This window comes from Aquarana catesbeiana, linkage group LG13, assembly GCF_042186555.1.
Source record: "Aquarana catesbeiana isolate 2022-GZ linkage group LG13, ASM4218655v1, whole genome shotgun sequence".
Classification (NCBI taxonomy): domain Eukaryota; kingdom Metazoa; phylum Chordata; class Amphibia; order Anura; family Ranidae; genus Aquarana; species Aquarana catesbeiana.
In genome coordinates, this window is record NC_133336.1 from 49,117,005 (window position 1) to 49,141,638 (window position 24,634).

Sequence of the window (24,634 nt, forward strand, 5' to 3'; positions counted from 1 at the left end):
CTCTGTACTGGCATCTCTGGAACCCCAGGATAATTTTCCTATCTTTATTCTGGCGTTGTTTTCTACAATATGTCTTTAGGTGGTGTGATCCATTAAAGTGGACGGGAACACCTATATAAAACGGTCTGCTGCAAGTTTGGATGTGCTGCTAATTTCTTTTCTTATTTTTTTAGGTTATCTTTAAAGCTCGCTGCACTCCAGAGTTCAACAGATATAAGTAAGTTGACTTTGAGTCCTTTACATGCACACTGTTCACTTTGAATTATAGAAACCTGTCTTAAAGCGGTTGTAAACCCCATTCATGAAAGTTGAACTAGGCACATCTGTAGTGTTTACTTATCTCTCTAAAGCTCTAAGTGTCGTTTCTCTCTGGTGCTTCATTCCTCTGTTATCAGCAGAGGCACTTCTGACAAGTTCTGACACATGAGATGACATGTGCTAAAATTTGTGTCGGGAAGGGAGCTTAGAGGGAGATGAGCATGGAGTTTGTCTATTCAGAATACAGCTCTGCATGTTCCTTCCCCTGTCTGTGGGGGGGGGGGGTCCCTTTCTTCTAATCAGCTCACACACAGTATAAGCCCAGCATCCCCACCCACCACTATGTACTGCTGAAGAGATTTTTTTTACACAATCTGCACTTTCTAAAGAGTGTAGAAAGCTGAAGGCGGCAGATATACATGTAAAACTTATGTAGGGAGATTTGTTTCATCTGTATCATCTGAGGCACTTCACTGGATATAGGAGCGGGTTTACAACCACTTTAAGGGAAATATGACTTCTGCCATTAAAGTTTAACTACAGGCAGGGTTTAATGGTTTGGATAGTGGAAAGGCATTTGAAGCCCTGTGTGTGGTGTGTTTTTTTTTTTTTGTTTTTTTTTTTTTTGGGGGGGGGGGGGGGGTTATATATTGTCTCTACCTACGTTGGGGAGACCTCACCCTCCTATTTTTGTGTTTTCACCAAGAGTGAAAGTATTTCTAAGATTTTGGGTTTACACCAGAATAGTAGTGGGGAAATCTTCCAATGGGGACACTAGTTCTGGTGACAGCCAGTGATTTTCACTTCCTGTTTTGGCGATGGGGTGGGAAGTGCATGAAAATCTCCCCATCTGACACGGGTGGCAAAAAACTGACTGGTTATAACCCTCCCTTATTCTCTTCAAAATGAATAAGAAAAAATAGCTTTTAGTTCTAAAGGGGTTGTAAAGGTTTACATTGTTGTTGGTTGTTTGTTTTTTTTTTTTGTTTTTTTTTTTTATGTCTGCCCCCAGTGTGCAGTTCGTTTTGCAGAGTGGCCCCGATCTTCATCTTCTGGGGTCCCTCCACATCTGTCTCGGCTCCTCCCCGCAAGAGCTACCCCCCCCAGAAAGCACTCTCCCAAGGGGGTTAGCTTGCGGGCGTGCTCCCGTGTGATAAAGTCGGCAGCCATAGCCGCCGAGTGTATCACTCGGCCCTGGCATGCCGTGTCATTGATTTGATTGACAGCAGCGGGAGCCAATGGCTGCGCTGCTATCAATCATCCAATGAAGAGCCCACAAGAGCTGGGGGAAAGCAACGTGGGATCACGCCCACAGAGATTAAGGGCTCAGGTAAGTAAAATGGGGGCTCGGGGGGGGGGGGGGCCCCCAGAGTGCAAGGTGTTTCACCTTAATGCATAGGATGCATTGAGGTGAAAAAACAAAGCTTTACAACCCCTTTAACGCTAAAGTCCACAAAACTTGCCTCTGCTTCAATAGCCTGATACCTGCAAGGTCGTATTGGCATCTTCTGGATCCTGTTTTTTTTTTGCCATCTTGATTGGTCAGTGAAGGAGTTCAGACTTCCCCAGTCTTAAGAGGACGGCAGGGCCAGGCATGTCCATTAAAGCCAGGATGGGAATATAGGCAGCTGTTCTCTCTGGAGCCCACACCCAAGCACAGGAGATCCTGTGCTTGCAATCAGTTTGGAACTTGAGGGATGAGGCAGGCAGCCAGAGGCTGGTAATGTATCTGAATCTAAACAGCCCCCCCCCCCATAAAACATTTGTAAATGCAGCACAGATAGCACTTTGTTCTGTATGAAGCTGAGTATTTCTAAATTTTGCAGTGCAGCCCATTGCCCTTGAAGCTACCAAGTTAGGCTGAAGGAGGCAACAAAATGCATTTGTCCAGAAGCCAACTGCTTTACAAAATGCTGCCCCTTTCACCCTTCCCTTTACCTTGGTCTTGTTCAAGCCCTTGTTAAAAATTCACTTTAAAGCTGAATGGGGGGAGGGGGGTAATCCTCCATTGCAGTCCCTGCACTTCAAGGTTAAATGTTTTTTACTTGCCTGATCGTTTGGCTCTTCTATGCAGCAATATTGGGCCCCACTACCTCTTTCCTACACTCTGGCAGTAGTATGCCCCTGATGTCAAGACTGATGCAGTGCCTATAGCCCAGCACTGCGCTTAACGACACAAAAAGTAACAGATTGGGGAATAGGGAAGCACCATCTGTTGGAGCAGTAGAGAATTGTCAATGCAAAACGACTTTTCCTGTCCCCTAGGCCAAAATGAGCATTTATCCTTTGCAGTGGGTGCATTTTTACTTTTGCTGGCGTTTGACTTTAACTGGACTAACCGTATTCTAGGTGTATCAAAACAAAAGGTGACAAATCCTGTGGTTTGTTTTCTTTAGAAAGTAGCCATAACCTGCGTAGGGAGCTCTGTCCCATGCCAGCATGTTGAGGATTAAGACCCTTGCTCTCTTGTGAAGCAGTGGTCTCTTTGCAGAGATCTGAGATGTCTCCTCTAGAGCAAAATGTGCATTCTCTGATTGGAGAATTCTAGTTTTGACTCTGCAGGAGAACACTCAGTTGTTCCAGGAGTTTTGCTGGTTAAAAAAAAAAAATTGTATAGATAGAACTATCCACCCCAATGTCTTCAGATTTTGTTTTTATTGTTCCTGGAATTGCTCTTTCCATCGCCATAAAACAACCCTCTAATAGGCAGTGTGTTTGCCCCATACAGGATGCCCCTGCGAATTGTATTTTGTATTATCGGCCTCATCTTCCTGATAGTGAATTTATTATGTATCTGGATCGGCAATGGCACAGATGACCAGCGTAGATGGATCCCCATGACTCGGATCACAATCAGCAACTGTCTCTTTGCAGCTTGTTCCATTTCGCTGGCCAGCAACACCTACAAGATCGCTAATATGACCCCTGCTCACGTCTACCTAGAGTCTAAGGTAGGCTGTGCTTCATATGGGAAAGATGGATAGATTATCTTTTCTTCCTTTTTTTTTTTTTTTTTTTTTTTTTTTTATTTGGAAGCTGTTTGGTCCTAATCTTATGCCTCGTTTCTGTTTTTAGGGGACCTCAGGAAACCAAGCGGTCATGACTGGCTCATTGATCAGCACACTGTATATATTGAGGGCCATGTACAACCTGGTGGTGTTTTTCAGCCAATCTGAAAGTGAGCCGACCCCCTTCAGTTATGGCTGGAATGGAGTATCTGATCATGTAAGCACTCACACCTACAAATGATTGTCAAGAGGAATTTAAAGCCTATATAAACCATCCCCCTCCCAAAAAGTAATTTATTGCACTTTAGCAGTCCTTTTTAGATGTGGCTGCCTTGGTTTTCTTTTTCGGGCTTCTGACCCCCAACACCCTCCCCCCCCCCCCCCCCTTATTTTTCTCTGTTGATCCTGCCAGTGATTCAGAAGTGCAAGTTTTGTTGCCCTAGGCTGTTTTCTTGATTAGAACTACAAATGCCTCCCCCACTCAATAGCTTCAATACATAGTCTGTGTTTAGTGTAGTTTACAGAAAATAGCTGGGAAGGCTATGACCTCGTTTAGGATATTGGATCAGTGTGCAGAAATTACGAGGACACAAATTCTGGCAGGATCAACTGGAATTTGTTGAAAATGTACGTGGCCAAAAAGTAATGCAGGATAGACTGGTAGATTTTTAACTTTTTTTTTTTTTTTTTTTTTTTCTCTTGTAGCTTGCAATAGGGGATTGTGTATTTTGGGAGTGGGGCTGCTTTAATATGTAAAATTAGGCTCCATTGTTTGTACAGCCCTGTCTAGCATCTGACAGCTCTTAAGCAGATGCTGAGGTCCTAAACTCTTTAGGCCCCTTTCACACTTGTGTGACTTGTCATGCGACTTTGCAGTCCCAAGTCACAGGACAAGTCATTCCCCATGATAACATTCATATATTCCGTGTACTACTTTGGTCTGACTTTCATGTGAGTTGAGGGCCATAGACCTCAAGTTTACAGGCATTCCCTGAATTGCAGCAAAATTGTGTCAAATTGTGTGACTTAAGTCGCGGCAGTGTGGAAGGGGCCTTACTCATGTGATCAGTCTTTTGATATGGAAAAATTGGTTCCATGTGTGAACATAATGGTCCACTAGGTGGCACGGACGCTCTTCCCTAAACTCCAATACACAGGGATTTTGATGGGCAATCAGCTGCTAGTCTCAGAGAAAATCCAGATTATTCTTAATCTAGTTGCATTATAAAAGGGCTGGAGAGTGCAGGACAATACAAATGGCTACTGAAATCTCAACCTCTAAATGTTAGTCACAATTGTGATTTGAATGAGATGGGGCTATACAGTGCCTTGAAAATATTCATACCCCTTGATTCTCCATTTTGTCATGTTAGAACCAAAAACCTAAATGGCTTTTTTGGGGATTTTATGTGCTAGACCAACACAAAGTGGCAAATAATTGTGAAGCGGAAGGAAAATGATAAATGGTTTCCAAAGTTTGTTTTTTTTTTTTTTACAAATATCTGAAAAGTGTGGTGTGCATTTGTATTCAGCCCCTTTTACTCTGATACACCTAAAATCTAGTGGAACCAATTGCCTTCAGAGTCGCCTAACTGGTTAATAGTCCAGCTGTGTGTAATTTTTTAATCTTGATATAAACATACTGTTCTGTGAAGCCATTAAAGTTTGTTGGAAAAACTTTTGTGAACAAACATCATCATGAAGGCCAAGGAACATACCAGACAGGTCAGGAATAAATTTGTGGAGGTTTTAAAGCAGGGTTAGGTTGTATAAAAAAAAAAATCCTAAACTTTGAACATCTCACGGAGCACTGTTCAATCCATCACCCGAAAATGGAAAGATTATGGCACAACTGCAAACCTACCAAGACATGGCCATCCACCTAAACTGATAGGCCAGGCAAGCAGAGTATTAATCGGAGAAGCAGCCAAGAGGCCCATGGGAACTCTGGAGGAGCTGCAGAGATCCACAGCTCAGGTGGGAGAATCTGTCCACAGGACAACTATTGTGCGCTCCACAAATCTGTTCTTTATTGAAGAGTGGCAAGAAGAAAGCCATTGTTGAGAGAAAGCCATAAGTCCTGTTTGCAAGAAGCCATGTGGGAGACACAGCAAACATGTGGAAGAAGGTGCTCTGGTCAGATGAGACCAAGTTTGAACTTTGGCCTAAAAGAAAAGCTATATGTGGTGGAAAACTAACACTACGCCTTACACCCACCCATGAAACATGGTGGTGGCAGCATCATGTTGTGAGGATGCTTTTCTTCAGCAGGGACAGAGAAAGCTGGTCAGAGTTGATGGGAAGGTGGCTTAAGCCAAATTCAGGGCAATCCTAGAAGAAAACCTGTTAGTCTACAAAATAATGAACACAAATAACACACCACACTTTTTAGATAATTGTAAAAATGTTGAAAAAATTCATATTCCTTCCACTTCACAATTATGTGCCACTTTGTGTTGGCCTATCATAAAATCCCAATAATACTTTTTTGTTTTTGGTTGTAACCTGACAAAGTGGAAAGTTTTTTTAGGCCCCTTTCACACGATCGGACCGTTCAGGTCCGCCTGTCAGTTTTGACAGCGGACCTGAACGGGCGCTCCATGTTAGTCTATGGAGCATCGATGTCAGCAGAGACATGGCGGCTGACATCCGATCCGCTAAAAGCAGACGGATGGCTCTACGTCCAGGTCCGTCGCTATCGGATTGGGAAAGATCTGATGAAAACGGACATGCTGTCCGTTTTCATCCGATCCCTCCATAGGCGACAGCGGCGCCTGACAAGCCCCTCCCCGCTCAGTGAGCAGAGAGGGACCTGTCATTCTCCGGCTCAGCGGAGATCAACGGACTGATCTCCCGCTGAGCCAGCGGACCAAGGCGGGCTCCGTAGAAATGGAGTCTGCCTCGTGTGAAAGGGGCCTAAGGGTTAGGAATACTCTTTTGTGTAGGTAGATTTCAGTAATTTGATTAAAAAAATGACTCCTATTATATAGACTCGTTAAACCGTAATCTATATTTCTCTTAACGTCTTTCAGGACAGCACCTTGAGAGCGTGGCTCCACCCACTTGACCGGAAACGCCTCCACCAAACTTTAAAAGGAGGCTCCTTCCCACTTATCAGTTTTTGTTTCCTCCGGAGGGAACACATGTGGGAGTTAGGAGCTCTCAAGGTGCTGTCCTGAGAGGCCAGGCTCCCTACTCCAATATTTTGTTTCTACCTCAAGAAAGCCAGTTCCTCTCATCTCCACAGGCTTACGTAGTGCCGAGTGGATGGGCTCCTTCTCCCTCAGTGCTCGGAGAGCCAGGACTGCTCCAGGAGTTGCCGCTCGCAGGCCGGGGGGGGAGGGGGCGTTAGGCATGTCAGGCACTTTTTTTTTTTTTTTTTTTTTTTTTTTCTCTCCAGGACATGTTTGTTTCCTGCCGCCGCCATCTTGAGAAGGGCAGTCAGAGGACTGCATCCACCGGATGTGAGGTAACCGGAAGTGGGGCGGCATCTGACAAGCAGGCGCTAGGTGTCATTTCCGCCAGAAGTGCAGGGGGAGGAGGGGGGGAATAGGTCTGGTGCCTACATATTTCCAGTTCAGGTCCGGCACACAAGCATTATTGGAGTCCGGAACCGGCTTTTTCGCCACAAGGATCACTCTGCTGCCTCAGCATGGACTCGGGAACCGCAGCAAGTGGGACAGGCACAGGCACCAGCAAGGCCCAGGTAAGGAGCAGACTGTAGATTCTGCTCTACTTTACTGTGGGGTCTCTCTAGCTCTCTTCTCCCTCTTAGTGGGGCTTGAGGGTATTTCCCCCTGGTGGCAGAGGGGCCTGTCAGGGCACATGAGTCTTGTGTTTTTTGTTTTTTTTTTTTTCTCACTGTGCACCTGTGGTGAGCATCTTGAGTGTTCAGGCTGACTCTAAAGGATGGTTTTGTGTTTTTTTTTTTTTTTTTTTTTCCTTATGGCACACCAAGAGCTCTGACCCTGGGATTAAAAAATGTCCTTAATGCAAAACTAAGTTAACTGAAGGCTTGAAAAATACTTTGTCAAGAATGCATTGACTCCTTGGTGAAGGAGGAAGCCGCTTCCGCATGCAGCGATCTGATCACATCTACCAAAAAGAAATTGGATGCTACCATTCAATCCTTCAGATCCTCACTTGCAAATCCATCCACAAGTCAGCCTACTACCTCACAGTCCTCTCAAGGCTCACTGTTAGTCCCGGCAGTGGAGGCAGAAATGGGTCCTCTGAACCAGGAAGGGCCCCCCTCATTCTAATGAAGAACCAGATGAGGATGGGGGACGAGCTGGAGAATGTCTTCCAAATATAAATGGTCTTTGGATCAAGTGGACGGCCTCTTGAAAGCTATTTATGCTATTCTGGGCCTGGAGGAAGAGCATAAAGAAATTTCTTTACACGACAATGTATGCAGGGCTCAGCGAGCCCAAGACTTGTAACCTTTCCAGTCCACAGTGATTTCTGAGACAATCAAAGAATGGGCTGATCCTGATGGGAAACCATTCTTAAGGGCTCATAAGAGAAGGGTCCCTTTTGATGAAGACCCAGCGGCTCTCTGGAATAAGGTTCCAAAACTCGATGCAGCTTTTTCTCAGGTGTCAAGATCTACTGATCTGGCATTTGAGGACATGGGGGGGTCTTAAGAGGCTTGGCAATCCATTATGGGCAACCTTAAGCCAGCAATGGCAACTACTTGCGTCTCCAGAGATTTGGAGTATTGGGTAAATCAGCTTAAAGCTCATATAATAGCTGATTCCCCTAAGCAAGAAATCCTTGATTCCTTTTCTACTCTCTCAGCGGCCATAGCCTATGTCTCTGCATCAGCTGAATCTATCAAGATGACAGCAAAAGCCGCAGCCCTTACTAATTCAGTTAGATGGGCATTATGGCTAAAAACCTGGCAGGGGGATGCAGCATCTAAAAATTTATGCGGGGTCCCTTTCCTAGGGGATTTATTGTTTGGCCCTGATTTGGACTCAGTTCTTGACAGGATTGCAGATAAAAAGAAATCTTTTCCTGTCAAGAAGAAACGGCCAGTCAAACGGTTTTTTCATCTTCAAAGGGCTCAGGAACAAAACAAGCCTCAAGAGAAAAAGAAAAATTGGAAAGGGCAAAGGGAATATCCTTTTCCATCCTCCTGCGTCATCCAGCAAGACGCAATGACAGCCAGTTACAGGTGGGAGGAAGACTTCAGGGCTTTCTCCCCTATTGGGCAAGCATAACAAAAAAAACAGTACGTTCTGAATATGCTAGCCCAGGGTTACAGAATAGAATTTTTAGATCTCCCCCCAGAAAGGTACTTTGTAACAAATCTTCCAAGAGATGCAACAAGGTCCGTAGCAATGAAGAACCTGTTAAAGGATCTGGTCAAGGGGTTGTGACTCACGTTCCACAGGGGGAGCTTTATCAGGGATTTTATTCCCATATATTCCTGATAAAGAAAAGCCTTCTGGAGATTTTCGATCCTAAACAGGAAACAGCTGAACAGATCAGTCCTATACAAAAGATTTTGTATGGACTCTATCTTCACGGTCAGACCTATTGACAAAGGAATGCCTTATGGCCTCGATAGATCTTCGAGATGCCTATCTGCATATCCCCATAGCCCCGCAGTCTCAAATACCTAAGGATGGCGATAAATATGGGTAAAGAGGTTCTGCACTTACAATTCAAGGCCCTCCCCTTTGGCCTTTCTTCTGCCCCACGAATATTTACAAAGATAATGGCTGAAGCACCCGCACCTCTCCGCCTGCAGAGGATTGCAGTAATTCCGTACTTGAACGACCTACTCTTCTTTGCCCCTTCCAGGGAAAAATTGTTAGAGGACCTCAGAAAAGCCCGAGGTCATCTGGAAGCCTTGGGTTGGATTATAAATATGCAAAAGTCAAATTTCAATCCAGCCCAGGAAGTACTATTCCTGGGGTATCAAATCTGTTAAAGTTTTCTCCCAGAAGAGGAAAAGGTAAAAGTCCAAAATGTTGTAGCCTCCTTACAGACAAATCAGGAATTATCAGTCAGGCAAGTCATGTCAACCCTAGGAACCCTAACCTCAACCACGCCAGCCATTCAGTGGGCAAGGTTGCATTTCAGACCTCCTACAGACTTTTCTCCAGAGTATGGAATCACAGGACAGAATCTCTGGAAGTAAAGGTAAAAATCCCCATCAAAGTCAAAAGATCGCTTTGGTGGTGAAGTCAGGCAAATCTGTCAGAGCCTGCTCTGGTCTTTTCCAATAGAAAAGGTGGTAACGACAGATGCCAGCGTGTGGGGTTGGGAAGCTCACTTGGGTCAAAACTTCACGCAAGGAGTATGGTCTCAAATTGGAGGGAACGAAGGGCAGTCGCCTTAGCATTAGATGTCTTCTCTCCAATCCTTCAAGGTTCCCATGTCCAGGTCCTCTCAGACAACACCACTACCATAGCCTACCTAAACAAGCAAGGGGGCACAAGAAGCAATGCACTGCACTGCAGTTCCTAGCTTCAAAGATCCTGGTTTGGGCAGAAAATAATGTACTGTCCTTATCAGCAGTCCACCTCAAGGGCACCCTAAATGTAGTGGCAGATTATCTAAGCAGAAGGTGGATTCAGGAGGCAGAATGGAGCTTGAATCCAGAAGTTTTTGCAGTGATTACCAGGGCCTGGGATCAACCACAAATAAACCTATTTGCGTCAGAAGAAAATGCGCAACTCCTGGTATTCTCAATTCACAGAAACGACAGTTCCCAGGGGATAGATGCATTAATTCAGCCCTGGAACTTTCATCTGGGTTATGCCTTTCCTCCATTTCAACTAATCCCGTTGGTATTGAGAAAGATGCAGAGGGAGAAAGTGGCAGTAATTCTAATTACTCCATTTTGGCCAAAAAGGGCATGGTTTACCACCATTCTACAGATGGCAGTCAAACCATCTTGGCAGCTGCCTCACCGGCAAGACTTGCTCCTACAAGGTCCGATACAGCATCCGGAAGTGGCAAGTCTAAGCCTCACCGCTTGGTATCTGAGGAGCAGTTGTTAAGAAACAAAGGTCTGTCACAACCTTTAGTAACTAAATTCCAGTAGAAAAATAGTGACCAAAAATATATATGCTAAATATTGCAAAGTCTACAACTTTCTGTTGACAAATAGAAAGGTAAACTTTAGTGTCCATTTTAGAATTCCTTCAAAATGGGGCAGACAAAGGCTTGTCAGTCAGCACGCTTAAGGTGCAAATAGCCGCTTTGGGAGTATTTTTGGAAAGACCAATCTTTTCTGAGCCCTTGGTTATAAGATTTTTCAAGGTGCTTACCAGATCCAGACCAGCTCTGGCTAAGCACTTTCCCAATTGGGATCTATCAGTGGTCCTACAAGCCCTCACAAAGGAACCTTTTTAACCACTACAAGAAATCTCACTGAAGAATCTTGCTCTTAAAACCTTTTTGGTTGCAATGACGTCCGCAAGGAGAATTTAATGAGTTGCACGCCCTATCTTTTAAACCCTTCTAATCCATCTACACAGATAGGATTATACTCAAAACCGACCCAGGGTGCCAACCTTTTGCTCAAACCCTTCGGAGGGAAAAAGAAAGCAAATTCCACAATTTGGATGTAAGAAGGACTTTATTACAGTATCTGGAAGTAACAAACTTTCGGTCCTCGGGCTCTGTTTATACTTTTTTCTGGGAAAAAGGGCCAACAAGCTTCTAAGGCAGGGATATGCAGTTAGCGGACCACCAGCTGTTGCAAAACTACAACTCCCATTATGCCTCTGCCCCTGGGTGTCATGCTTGTGGCTGTCAGTCTTGCTATGCCTCATGGAACTTATAGTTCTGCAACAGCTGGAGGTCTGCTAATTGCATATCCCTGTTCTAAGGGGTCAATAGCTAGATGGCTTAAATTTGCTATTCTGGCAGCTTACTCTCCCCTGCTAGGAATTGATGAACATTCTACCAGGGCTCAGGCCGCTACATGGGCAGAAATAGCTGGTGCCACCCCAGATCAAATTTGTAAGGCGGAAATGTGGTCAAGTTACCTTACGTTTGTCCGTCATTACAGACCGGATCTTCTGTCAGCAAGTGAACAGGCTTTTGGCAGAAAGGTCTTGCAGGCTGTGGTCCCTCCCTAGTGGGTAAGTCTCTATTATCCTCTCAAGGTGCTGCCCTGAAAGACGTTAAGGGAAAAATCAGGTTAGACTTACCGGTAACTTGTTTTCCAGGAGTCTTTCAGGACAGCAGCAACCCGCCCTTATTGTATTAAATTACTATGCTGTGATTAACCATATTCTGATTATGTGTTCCAGCTTGGGCCGGAGGTTCTCTACCACTACTACTGAGAAGGAGCCTCCTTTTAAAGTTTGGAGGTGTTTCCTGTCAAGTGGGTGGAGCCACACTCAAGGTGCTGTCCTGAAAGGCTCCTGGAAAACAAGTTACCGGTAAGTCTAACTTGATTTTTCAAGCATTTCTTTCTGTTTTAATTTTGATTATGGCTTACATCTAGTGACAACCCAGAATTCAGTATCTCAGAAAATTATATTGTGAAAGTTCACTATTGTAAGAACTAAGATTTGGGGGGCACACCTTTTAAAAAAGCATAAGAGATGGTGCAGCCATAAGACCATACAGACAGGAAAAAAGATTACAGCGCACTTACAAAAATTACATTTTATCCTGCAAGGCTAGTTAAAAACACCTGAACATATTCAAAAAAATACAGGGGTTTGGTCACACTATATGGTCATATAGTGCTAAGCCCACTTACAGTGACAAAGTACCCCAAATTAGTGGGTCCAATGCTATCCATAGACTGGAAGATCATGTTTCTCTGAACCATGGGAGCATACACTCTTCTAAATAGGAAAATTAAAGGACTCCTATAACAGGTGGGCACTTTGGTCAGAATCCATACACTAGACAAAGATTTGGGGGCATACCCTAAAAAAAATGCATTAGATGGGACAGCCATAAGACCATACGGAAAAAGATTACAGCGCACATACAATTACATTTATCCTGTAAGGCTAGTTAAAAACACCTGAAAGATATAGATCGGGGGTTTTTTTTTTTTTTTTTTTTTTTTTAATATTTCACTATTGTAGACTCATGGTGGCGGCTTTACCAATACTGGAGAGTGCTAAATCTGGTGGAGCTCTGCATAAAAACCAATCTGTTTCCAGGTTTTTTTTTTTTAAAATCTTAATTGAACAAGCTGAAGTTAGAAGCTGATTGGCTTCCATGCAGAGCTGCACCAGATTTCACACGCTCTAGTTTTTTAGTAAAACAACTCCATTGTGTCTAATCAGCTGACCCCAAACTGCCTTTTAATGGTCTGTCTGGTTCAGTAGGTTACACAATCATGGGGAAGACTGCTGACTTGACAGTTGTCCAGAACAGTCATTGACACCCTCCACAAGGAGGGCAACTCACAAAAGGTCGTTGCTAAAGAAGCTGGCTGTCCAGAGTGCTGTATCCAAGCATATTAATGGAAAGATGAGTGAAAGGAAAGTGTAGAAAAGGGTGCACAAGCAACAGATAATTGCAGCCTGAGAGGATTGTGAAGCAAAGGCAATTCAAAAATTTGGGGGAGACAAGGGGTGGCTTACAGCTTGCATCAGTCTTTCAAGAGCCACCACACACACGTATTCAGGAAATGTGCTACAACTGTTGCATTCCTTGTCAAGCCACTCCTGAGCCAGACAAAATGTCAAGCGTCTTACCTGAGCTAAGGAGAAAAAGGACTAAACTGTTGCTCAGTGATCCAAAGCCCTCTTTTTGGATGAAAGTAAATCTTGCATTTTATTTGGAAATCAAGGTCCCAGAGTCTGGAGGAAGAGTGGAGAGGCACAGAATCCAAGTTGCATGAGGTCCAGTGTAAAGTTTCCAGTCAGTGATTTGGGGAGCCAGGCCATCTGCTGGTGTTGGTCCATTGTGTTTTATCGAGTCCAAAGTCAGCGCAGCCCTCTACCAGGAAATTCTAGAGCACTTCATGCTTCCCTCTGCTGACCAGCTTTATGGAGATGCTGATTTTGTTTTCTAGGAGGACTTGGCACCTGCCCACACTGCCAAAAGTACCAATACCTGGTTTAATGATCATGGTATCGCTGCTTGATTGCCCAGCAAACTTGCTGATTGCCTCCATGTCATGTCGCATCGATCCAGTAATTTATGCAACAGGAGCCCTGACCAAGTATTGTGTGCATACTATACATTTGAGTAAGCCAACATTTCATTTCAAATTTTGTGAGATACAGAATTTTGGGTTTTCACTTACTGTAAGCCATAATCAAAATTGAAAGAAATGCTTGAAATATAATAAATCTAGATAATGAGTTTCACTTTTTGAATTTACTGAAATTTTAACTTCTTGATGATCAAAACTTTTTGAGATGCACCTGTCTGTACTTGTATAGCACCATCAGTTTAGGTAGCGCTTTATACATATTGTACATTAATAGCCGTCCCTGCCCTCAATGTGTTTACAATCCTGAGGTACCTAACTCTCATTTATACATGCATATTGGAGCCAATTGTCCTATCGGCATGTCTTTTGTGTGGGAGAACCCATGCAGGGACAGGGAGAACATATAAACTGTGTAGCAGGGGAACACTTCGCTTTGTCATTCACTGTTTGAGGAACTGCAGTCTGCTCACAGATTTTGTAATAACATCTTTGCCATTCTGAAGCTTCCCGCCAACCACTTTGCATATTTTCTATATACTTTGGCTCTGTACCTGCCAAATATGCTGCAGAAATCTGGCTGCTGCCTGTTCAATTCCTGGATTTACAGGCACACCTGCAGCTCTCATTGGCCCACCCCCCCCCCCCCCTTTCCTGGCAAACTCTCTCGAGAGTGCTGTGCATGAGGTCATAAGCCTAGGCTAATATACAGCCCATATCCTGTTTGTCTCTAAAGGTTTTTACTGGCAGGAAGAAAAAGTTTAACTATCCAAAGTTAAAGTGACAAGGGCAGTAGATTTAATAGATGGAAAGATGAAAAAATGACGGTTAAATGGGGGTGTGGACTCTGAATAAGTATCTTTAGAAGCCTTCTGTATATTCGGGGACCATTTGTAAGTGGCTCCTAAACTAGACATTAAACCTGGAAAAAATAAAACCCTGACAGGTAGAATTTTAATACAGAAGAGATCTTATTGGTCTCTTCTATCAGAAGTGCTTCCCTTTGCCTGTCAGAATTATTGGACACTGGGCCATGCATGCACTGCTTATATTTACGACACGGCTCTGTGCTGTAGTGATGTGATGTCATTGCAGCACGTCCAGGTGGCCCAACAATCCGAACCTGGAAGGAACGACGACCGGGAGAAGGAAGCGCCCACAACCAGCGGCAGCGCTGACAGTGCAGCACTGGAGGGGATAGTTTGACAGAAAAGTCTGCCACAATGGGCTTACTAGAACATGATGGCTAACAGCTCCTGGTGGCCCAATTAAAAAAAAAAAAAAGGTGGCATGTAATTAAAGTAAATTTGAACCACTAACTATAGTCTTGTAGAAGTCCTTTCAAAAGTAATCCGTCTTCTTAAATTGTAGGTTTCCTTAAAATCCCTGGTTCTTTTGTCTTTATTTGCAGACTTCCTGTTAAAGTGTAATAACTGTATCCCAATTATGTTCTTGTGTGGTCACATGGGTCCCTGGTGGAGACTACAAGTCCACTCATTACACTTCATGACTAATTCCACACGAATAGTGTGCAGCCAACACAACACTGGAGAGCGTACTTGTAGACTGAGAGGGTGCAGGTGATGAGAACTCTTGACGTGTGGGGGGGAAAAAAAAGGTTTGGTTAAAGAGAACGATTTTGATACAGAGCTTTAATGTTCTAAATTTTAGCTTCAATTTACTTTTTTTTTTTTTTTTTTTTTTTTTTTTAAGGCTTTTACAGAAAACAATGATATGGAATATATGATCTTTACATTGATTCTCCTTTTCTGCGAGTTCCTGCCAATGTGTCTCATGACCTACTTCTTCCGTGCTAAAAAAACAAGTCAGAACTTGGTGAGTTTGTTGTGTGTTTGTTTTTTTTGTTTTTTTTTTTTTTTTTTTTTTCCCTTTTCTTTGACTTTTATTAGATTCTTCTGACTCGAACACATCCTTTGAAAAGACCCTGACCCTCCAGGGTATTAAGCTTACAGGGTGGGTGGGTGGTTCCCCCCCCCACCCCACCCAAGAGCATACACTGAGTTAGAGTGGGTAGGTATAACCTAATATGGAGGGAAGCCAAGAAAATCGGATCGCTCTGGCATAATCCAATGTTCTCTCATTTTTAAAGCAATTTACAGAGCAATTTTTTTATCGTACATCACGGGACACAGAGCACCATAATAATGACTCTGTGGGTTATACGCTTACCTTCAGGTGATTGGACACTGGCAACCAATAGTAAAACGGTTCTTCCCGTATAACCCCTCCTATACAGGAAGTGCCTCAGTTTTTTTTTTTTTTTTTTTTTTTTAACCAGTGTCTTAAAGGAGACTATTTAGCATCCATAGATATCAAGGATGCGTACCTTCATGTGCCGATCTTCGGTCCACACCAAAGGTTTTTATGCTTCGCTGTAGAGGGCAGTCATTTCCAATTTGTGGAGTTACCTTTCGGTCTAGCCACGGCCCCCAGGGTCTTCACAAAGGTTCTGGCCCCAGTGTTGGCTTCCCTAAGATCTCAGGGAGTCTCCATAATAGGATATCTGGACGATGTACTTCTAAGGGAATGCTCTCGCCCTACACTAATTCTAAATGTGTTAAGTACAGTGCGCGTCTTACAACGCCTAGGTTAGATACTAAATTTGGACAAGTCGGCTCTTTATCTGACCCAAGACCTGGTGTATCTGGGTCTGGTCTTGGACACCGCCCAAGAAAGGTGTTCCTTCCGCCTTGAAGGTCGCCTCCATAGTGGAACTTGTACAGAAGGTGAAAAGAACTAGCCCCTTCTATTCGGCTGTGCATGAGATACTGGGCAAGATGGTGTCATCTTTCAGCGCCATGCCATATGCACAGTTCCACTCCAGAGTGTTCCAGAACAGTATTCTAAAAACCTGGGACAAGTCGGTTCGATCCCTGGATCAGCTTATGGTTCTATCTCCACAGGTTCTATGGAACCTCTCTTGGTGGTTAAGAACCAGCAACTTAAAAAGGGGAAGTCTTTCCCTCCTGTAGCCTGGAAAGTGGTAACCACGGATGCCAGTCTTGGCTGGGGAGCAGTCCTAGAGGAAGTGTCTGTTCAGGGAGTATGGTCCCAGACAGAGAGGACTCTGCCCATCAATCTGCTAGAGATTCAGGCAGCTCGTTTGGCCCTGCGATTCTGGACGTCCAGGTTGTGAGGGCTTCCTGTCAGAATCCAGTCCGACAACTCCACAGTAGTGGCCTATATCAACCACGAGGGAGGTACCAGGAGTCGGGCAGCCCAAAGAGGTAGATCATATTCTAACCTGGGCAGAAAAAAATGTGCCTTTTCTGTTGGCAGTGTTTATCCCGGGGGTGGACAATTGGCAGGTGGACTTCCTGAGTCGCCAGAAACTGTTACCAGGGGAATGGTCCCTGCACCCCAAGGTGTTTCTACAGATCTGCCAATACTGGGGGACCCCAGAGGTGGATCTGCTGGCATCCAGATTCAATGCCAAACTGGACAGGTTTGTATCCAGGACCAAGGATCCACTGGCTGTCGGGATAGACGCATTAGTGGTTCCTTGGGATCAGTATTCTGATATATGCCTTTCCTCCAATCCAGATTCTGCCGCACTTACTACGCAGAATACGGGAGGAACGGAAGCCAGTGATCTTAGTGGCCCAGGAGATCATGGTACTCGGAGATTGCAAGGTTGGCAGTAGGGGACCCGTTGGTCCTCCCTTGCCGTCCAGACCTGTTGTCTCAAGGGCCCATATTCCATCCTTCTTTACGGTCGCTGAATTTGATGGCCTGGCTATTGAGACCAGACTATTGAAAGACCGTGGTATTATGGGTTCAGTCTTGTCCACTTTGATAAACGCTAGAAAGTCAGTTTCTAGAGCTATCTATTAGAGCAATGTTTCTCAACTCCAGTCCTCAAGGCGCCCCAACAGGTCATGTTTTCAGGATTTCCCTCTGATGAAACAGCTGTGGTAATTGCCAAGGCAATGAAACTGATCAAATCACCTGTGCAAAATAATGGAGAGCCTGAAAACATGACCTGTTGGTGCGCCTTGAGGACTGGAGTTGAGAAACACTGTATTAGAGTATGGAAGTCATACATTTCTTGGTGTGAGAAAAGGAAATGGAACCCTCGTAGGTATACGATTGGAAGAGTTCTCACCTTTCTCCAAACAGGAGTAGACTTGCAACTCGCTTTAGGGACAATTAAGGGACAGATTTCGGCCTTATCATTTTTTTATTTATTTATTTTTTTTTTTTCCAGAGACCAATTGCATCCCATTCTTTGGTGTGGACCTTTGTCAAAGGTGTAACGCACCTGAGGCCACCGCTTAAACCACCTTTATGTCCTTGGGACCTAAATTTGGTACTTTCAGCCTTAGAGTCAGCCCTTTGAACCTATTAGGCATATTCCGTTTGTCCTATTGACCAGGAAACTAGTTTTCCTAGTGGCTATAACATCGGCTAGAAGGGTGTCAGAATTGGCCGCCCTTTCTTGCAAGGAACCTTTTATGGTTCTTCATCAGGACAGAGTGGTCATGCGTCCTCGTCCGGATTTTCTACCAAAGATAGTCTCCAAATTTCATTTGAATCAGGATATCATTTTACCTTTTTCCAAACCCTAAAACTAGGGAGGAAAAGTCACTTGAAAATATCACTGGGGGTGTTCAATTTTGTTTTCTGTTATTATAACTTGTATATCAGGATTTGTTTAAAGGGGAATGCTTTATACTTGTAATTATGCAAATAATTTCTGCACTGTACATGTACCTCCATTGTTCTATGTGCTCATGTTGCGCACATTGATTGTCACTGTCTTATACCTTTTCAATAAAGAGTTTAAAAAAAAAGTATAGCCTAATATTTCCCCTCCGGCAATTCTGCCAGTAACAGCCTTTCAGTTCTAAGGTGACAACACGCTCAGCCTTCTGGTTTAGGACACCAGATATAACTGCGGGACTATTTGTTCCAAAAGTTGAAAGGGTGTAGTTCGGTAGACTTCAAAGAACCATGTCCTGACCGGGTGCTTTACATAGCTTCCTGAAAATAGGGAAGCTGTGGTAATGCCCACATGTGATTCTGAGACTCCCGTCGGAAAGTCTGGGGGGGGGGGGGGGGGGTTAATAGAGTTCCATGTAAAACATTTCTGCCCACTAGGTGGCATGTAAGCTCTTCTAAAACTCCAGCAGTATGTAAGGTTGATGGGGAAAGCAACTGCTAATTTTGTAGAGAAAATCACAAATTTTAATGTGCAGTAGTGTATAAATGGCCACAGTGCAAAGCTGTAGGTGGAACTGTCACAAACCAGTAATTTCTAAAAGAATGCCCATGGGACTTAAGAGTTGTGCCAGCAAAGCACTATTCCATTATATAAAAATTATATTCAGGGTTTTTATTTAAAGTAAAAATGGTACAAAGGTATGTAAACACGCATAAAGATAAAAACCTAGGTAGATACCAGAATTCTCAGAAGTAAATTAAGTGGATATTAAATATTGACACATTTTGTCAACACTGTTCACCACTTCAGGAGATGGTAGCATCCAAATGTATACACCAGAAAGGAGCCTATGAAATTCAACGGACTAAAGCCTTAAATGGGCCGATGGAGGAAGGGGCAACACCTGGCACATCCTGCATGAGAGCTGTATGTTTTTTCGCTTTGGCGGTTGCCCCCCCCCCCAATATGGCTGTCATTCACTTACAGGTTTTCATACAATTCCTATACATCTTTGGTGTGGTTTTTGTTTTTGGACTTGCCTCATCTGCCTCCATTGTGTCTCCCATATAGGATGTGCCTGGTGTTTCCTTCCTTAATCTGCCCATTTAAGGCTTTGGTCCCTTGAATTTTAGGCTCCTTTCTGGTGCATACATTTGGATGCTATGATCTCCTGAAGTGAACACTGTTCATAAAACACATCAAGATCAGTATTATCCTGTGAGATCAATTTCCTTTTTTACTTGTCTGTTATACAGATATCCTGCAGATTTTGTAAGTTTGCCCACTTACAAAGAAGTTATGGGTCTATAAATTTTCCCTCTCATCTTTCAGGACAGCACACTTGAGACCTCGGCTCCTCCCCTCTTAGGAAACACCGCCTCCACCAGACTTTTAAGTCACCCCTTCCCTTTAGCCCGTCAGTTTTGGGGTTTCCTCCAGAAGGGAGACATCGCTAGGAACCTGGGCCATATCAGCTGGTGAGGCTGAGGCCGGTACGATCGTTGGAAAGGAGAGACAGGTCTCTCATTCACAGCAGTTCAGATGGGAAGTCTGGTTACCTGCTGTGGCAATTGCGCTCCCTGTCCTCCCTTGGGGAATGCGAAGGCCTGGGAGTTCGTTTTTTCCGCTGCCTGGGGAAGGCAATACCAAGATGTCAAGATTCCCCTCATCTTGAGTCAGCATGGAGCAACGCTGAGTCGGATGACGGGCGACGTCATTTCCGACAGGAAGGGCACTTCCGTTCGGACCGCGGCTTCCGGTTCCAGCCGCGGGACGGATAAACGAACGGCGCAAGGGCTGGTGCGGGCTCCCTTAAAGCTGAAGTGTCAGACAGAGGAGCATTCTGAGGCAGACCACTCCCCTGGCCAGAGGGATGTCAGAGATGGATGGTTCCCATTCTGTACTGGGTGACACCAGCACCAGCCACACTAAGGTAAGCGGAACCCTGGGGTGGTGTTCCCTTACCTTATTCCCACTTTGCTCCATGGGATAAACCCCCCTCTTGGTCAGAGGGGAGGAGAGGCACGTCTGGGACCCTGGTGGTGGTTGGTCCTGGGGGGGGGGTGCACTCCTGGTGTTGGTCACTTGGTTCTTTGTTTTTAAAGACTGTTGCTGATGCCGACGCTTGTTTTGTAATTTCAGGACAAACCTGCGGAAAAGACCAAGCCCTTACATGTGTCCAAAAGAAAGTGCCCTTCATGTAGAAGTACTTTGGGAGAGTCCTGGGGGAAGGTTTTGTGCAAAAAATGCATTGAAGACTTGGTTAAGGAACACTCTATGGAACAGAGCTCTGACCTGGCAGCTTCTGAAGCTTTCCAGCACTTTTCAATCTTTCAAAACATTGTTTGAAAATTTTCAGCCTATACAGCCCCCAGCAGGTCCTCTGCCGGCACAGCAAGATGTCGCACCTGGTCCTTCAGGTCCCTCAGTCAGTGAGGAGTTACTGGGGGTTTCCAGAGAGGCTTTAGAGGATGAATTGGATGGTGCATCCTCACATTTCTGAAGCGAATCAGATGGAGAGAAGGTGGATGGCGAGTCCTCCAGAACCTCCCAATATAAACTCTCCTTGGAGGAGGTGGAGGAGCTCTTGGGAGCAATCCACACCACCCTAGGTATCCAGGAGGAGAGAAACTGTCTCTACATGACCGAATGTACGTGGGTCTTGGAGAGCAGAAGAAAAGGGTCTTTCCAGTGCATGAGGTCCTAGTAGATACCATTTAAAAGGGAATGGCAGGACCCAGAAAGGAAACCTTTCTTTTCCAGAGCATTAAAGCGCAGATTCCCTTTTTCAGAGGATGAAGCTGTTGTATGGAACAAGTCACCTAAACTGGATGCAGCCTTCTCTCGGGTATCCAGAAAAACAGACTTGCCGTTTGAAGATATGGGGGTGCTAACAGATCCCATTGACAAACGGATGGATTCTCTACTTAAAAAATCCTGGGATTCCTCTTTAGGCAACCTTAAGCCGGCCATGGCCGTCACAGTGGTGGCACGTAACATGGAGCACTGGCTAACACATATAAAAGCTCATATTGAAGCCGGAACCGCTAAGGAGACGATTATCTCCTCCTTCCCAATGCTTTTGAAGGAAATCGCATACATTGCTGACGCCTCATCGGAGTCGGTCCGCATGTCTGCTAGATCTTCTGCTTTGGCCAACTCGGCCAGGAGAGCCCTTTGGTTAAAGACCTGGCAGGGGGACAACGCTTCAAAAATAAAACTTTGCGGGGTCCCTTTCACTGGGGACTTGCTGTTCGGTCCAGATCTGGAGACGGTTCTTGATCGAACGGCCGATAAAAAGAAGGCCTTCCCCTTGAAGAAAAAGTTGGGAACAGCCTAGAAAGAGGACTCGTTCGCAAAGGAAGTTTATTTTTCCTAGAGCAGAGTCCCAGAATAAAGTCTGGACCAACAAGGGCAAAGGCTGCGGGGGAGCTTCCCCCCCCCCCCCCCCTCCAGAACAGGCCCAATGACTGGCTAACCCCAGTGGGAGGAAGACTGGGGGCCTTCCTCCCACAGTGGGAGTCAGTTACCTCCAATCGGTTTATTCTGGGTATCGTAAGGAGGGGTTACAGATTAGAATTCTCAAGTCCCCCTCCCCACACAGGCTGCTGGTTACGGACTTGCCAAAGTGTGCGGAGAAGGCAGTGGCATTAATGGCCTCACTGGAGGATCTAGAGCGGCAGGATGTGATCTCACGTGTCCCATCCGGAGAAATAGGCAGGGGTTGCTACTCCCACATCTTCGTGGTTCGGAAGCCTTCAGGGAAATTCAGGCTCATCCTGAACTTAAAGCCCCTGAACCTATCAATCTCCTACAAGAAGTTTCGGATGGATTCAATTTTTTCTGTAAAAACACTACTCCCTCCGAATTGCTACATGGCGTCCATAGATCTAAGGGACGCCTATCTGCACATTCCGATTGCAGAGGACAGTCAGAAGTTCCTCAGACTGGTGGTAAGGTCCGGGGAGGAAGTAGTGCATCTTCAGTTCCAGGCCCTTCCCTTTGGGCTCTCCTCTTTGCCCTGGATATTCACCAAAGTTTTGGTGGAAGTTCTGGCGTTTATGCGCCTTCGGGGAATTTCGGTAGTCGCATACCTGGACGACCTGCTCCTTTTTGCTCCCTCCCCAGAGCAGCTGGTCCAGGATCTGCAAATAGCGAGAGGTATACTGGAACATCTGGGATGGCTCCTGAACTTGGAGAAATCCAGTCTGGTTCCATCCCAGAGGATTACATTCCTAGGTTACATCCTGGACTCCAACGGAGAGTCTTTCTTCCCGAAGAGAAAATTGCCAAAATAGACAGAGCCTTGGCAGTTCTGCAGGGCAATCGCCAAATAAGAAGGGCCATGTCAGCCTTGGGATTGCTGACAGCTGCCCTCCCAGCAGTAAGGTGGGCAGGAGTGCACTTCCGCCCTTTACAGTGGTTCATTCTGAAAGTTTGGGACCACACTCAGAGGTCCTTGGACTCGGCAGTCTTCATTCCGCTACGAGTGAAGAGATCCCTGTGGTGAACGGCAGAAAACCTATCGCAGGGTCTGGAGTGGGTTCTGCCTGTGTCCAAAATTGTGACAACGGATGCAAGTGGCACCGGTTGGGGCGCACACCTGGGGACGAGTCTGGCACGGTTCCTGGGGGGTCGAGGATGCAGTGCAGTCCTCGAACTGGAGAGAACTGAGGGCCATTTTTCTGGCTCTCAGAGCCTTCCAACAGGATCTCCGGGGACATCATGTACAGATCCGTTCAGACAATTCCTCAGCGGTTGCTTATGTAAACCGACGGGGGGCACCAGGAGCAGTTCCCTTTGGGGTCTGACGGAGATAATTTTCAGTTGGGCTGAGGTCACGGTACTCTCACTATCGGCGGTTCACCTGAAAGGGGAGTTAAACCAGAGAGCAGACTACCTCAGCCGGAGGAAGTTGAAGGAAGGCGATTGGGTCCTCAATCCAGTCATCTACAAGATGATTATCGAAAAATGGGGGATCCCATGTGTGGACCTTTTCGCTTCAGGGGAAAACACGAAGGCCCCCCTCTTTTTCTCCCTGAACCGCTGGGACGGGGCGATAGGGGTGGATGCTCTGTCTCAGAGCTGGAATTTTGCCAAATGCTATGCCTTCCCCCACTCTGGTTCTGTTGCCTGCGGTCTTGAGAAAATTCCAGTTAGAGGACACGACCCTGATCCTGATAGCTCCACACTGGCCCAGGAGGCCATGGTTCTCGGTCCTAAGGAAACTGGCAGTGGAACCACCCTGGATTCTACCAGTCAGGGAGGATCTGCTCTATCAAGGCCCAGGTCTGCTGCCCTCGGGTGGAGAGGTGGAATCTGGGTGCCTGGCTACTGAAGAGGACTTGCTGAGAAGTAAGGGGTTTTCCGAAGGACTGATAACAACTCTTCTGAATTCTAGAAAAGAGGCGACACGCAGAATCTATTTGAAGGTCTGGAAGAAATTCAGTTCTTGGTGCGCAGAGAGCTCCTTTAGTGTTCGCAGTCCAGTAGCAGTGCTAGAGTTCCTACAGAGTGGGGCAGATAAGGGATTGGCACTTAGTACCCTTAAGAGTCAGGTGTCAGGTTTAAGTATGTTCCTTGAACAGCTAGCAGTGAATCCCTGGATATCCAGGTTCTTTAGAGCTTTAAAAAGGCAGAGACCAGTCAGCTCTTGCCCTTTTCCGGTATGGGACTTATCCTTAGTACTACAGGCCCTTACAGAGGGTCCCTTTGAACCTATTGAGTCTTGTACGGTGAACTTTTTAACCCTCAAGACGGTTTTCTTAGTAGCCATCACTACTGCAAGGAGGGTTAGTGAGCTACAAGCCCTCTCTAGGAGGGCACCTTTCTTTCAAGTTTTTCCGGATAGGATTATTTTTAAAACTGATCCAGCCTTTTTTCCAAAGGTGGTTTCGGAATTTCATAGAAGCCAGGAAATTTGTTTACCCACCTTTTGTTCAAATCCTGTGAGGGAACAGGAGCAAGTCTACCACAAGTTAGATGTCAGAAGATGTGCATTAAGGTACCTGGAGGTTACGGAGCAGTTTAAGAAATCCAACTCCTTTTTTTGTTTCTTTTTCAGGGGCAAGGATGGGTTCCAAAGCCTCTAGACACACTATAGCCAGATGGATAAGATTGCTATATAGGCCTGACCAATAGCCAAAGGGGGTGGAAGTCCCGGAAGGTATTAGAGCTCATTCCACTAGGGCTATGGCAACGTCACAAGCAGAGTGGGCTGGTGCTACACCCGATCAGATCTGCATAGCAGCAACGTGGTCAAGTTTTAAGACTTTTGTTAAGCACTACAGACTGGACCTATTGTCTGCCCAGGACCAGGCTTTTGGGTGAAAGGTTCTGCAGGCAGTAGTCCCACCCTAGGGTAAGTGCTCGCTTATCCTCTCGTGTGCTGTCCTGAAAGACGAAAGAGGGAAAATCGAAGTTACTTACCGGTAACGTTTTTTCCAGGAGTCTTTCAGGACAGCATCGGTACCCACCCAGATATTGTCTTGCCACTAGGACGTGAGAGCATCAGGAATATAAATGTTATGATGT

General features: G+C 45.4%; 1 protein-coding gene across 3 annotated transcripts in view; it reads left to right on the forward strand.

Moving 5' to 3' along the window:
• The window catches only part of GPR137C (G protein-coupled receptor 137C), a 97,853-nt gene that overhangs the window by 10,604 nt on the left and 62,615 nt on the right, over nucleotides 1-24,634 (forward strand). For 2 of the 3 annotated variants that reach the window (XM_073609967.1, XM_073609966.1), the window contains exons 2-5: nucleotides 174-217; nucleotides 2,987-3,209; nucleotides 3,334-3,483; nucleotides 15,130-15,252. In XM_073609967.1, coding sequence (XP_073466068.1) covers nucleotides 174-217; nucleotides 2,987-3,209; nucleotides 3,334-3,483; nucleotides 15,130-15,252 — 540 coding nt within the window. The remainder of the gene's footprint in view (nucleotides 1-173; nucleotides 218-2,986; nucleotides 3,210-3,333; nucleotides 3,484-15,129; nucleotides 15,253-24,634) is intronic. The other variant, XM_073609968.1, reaches the window with a different exon arrangement.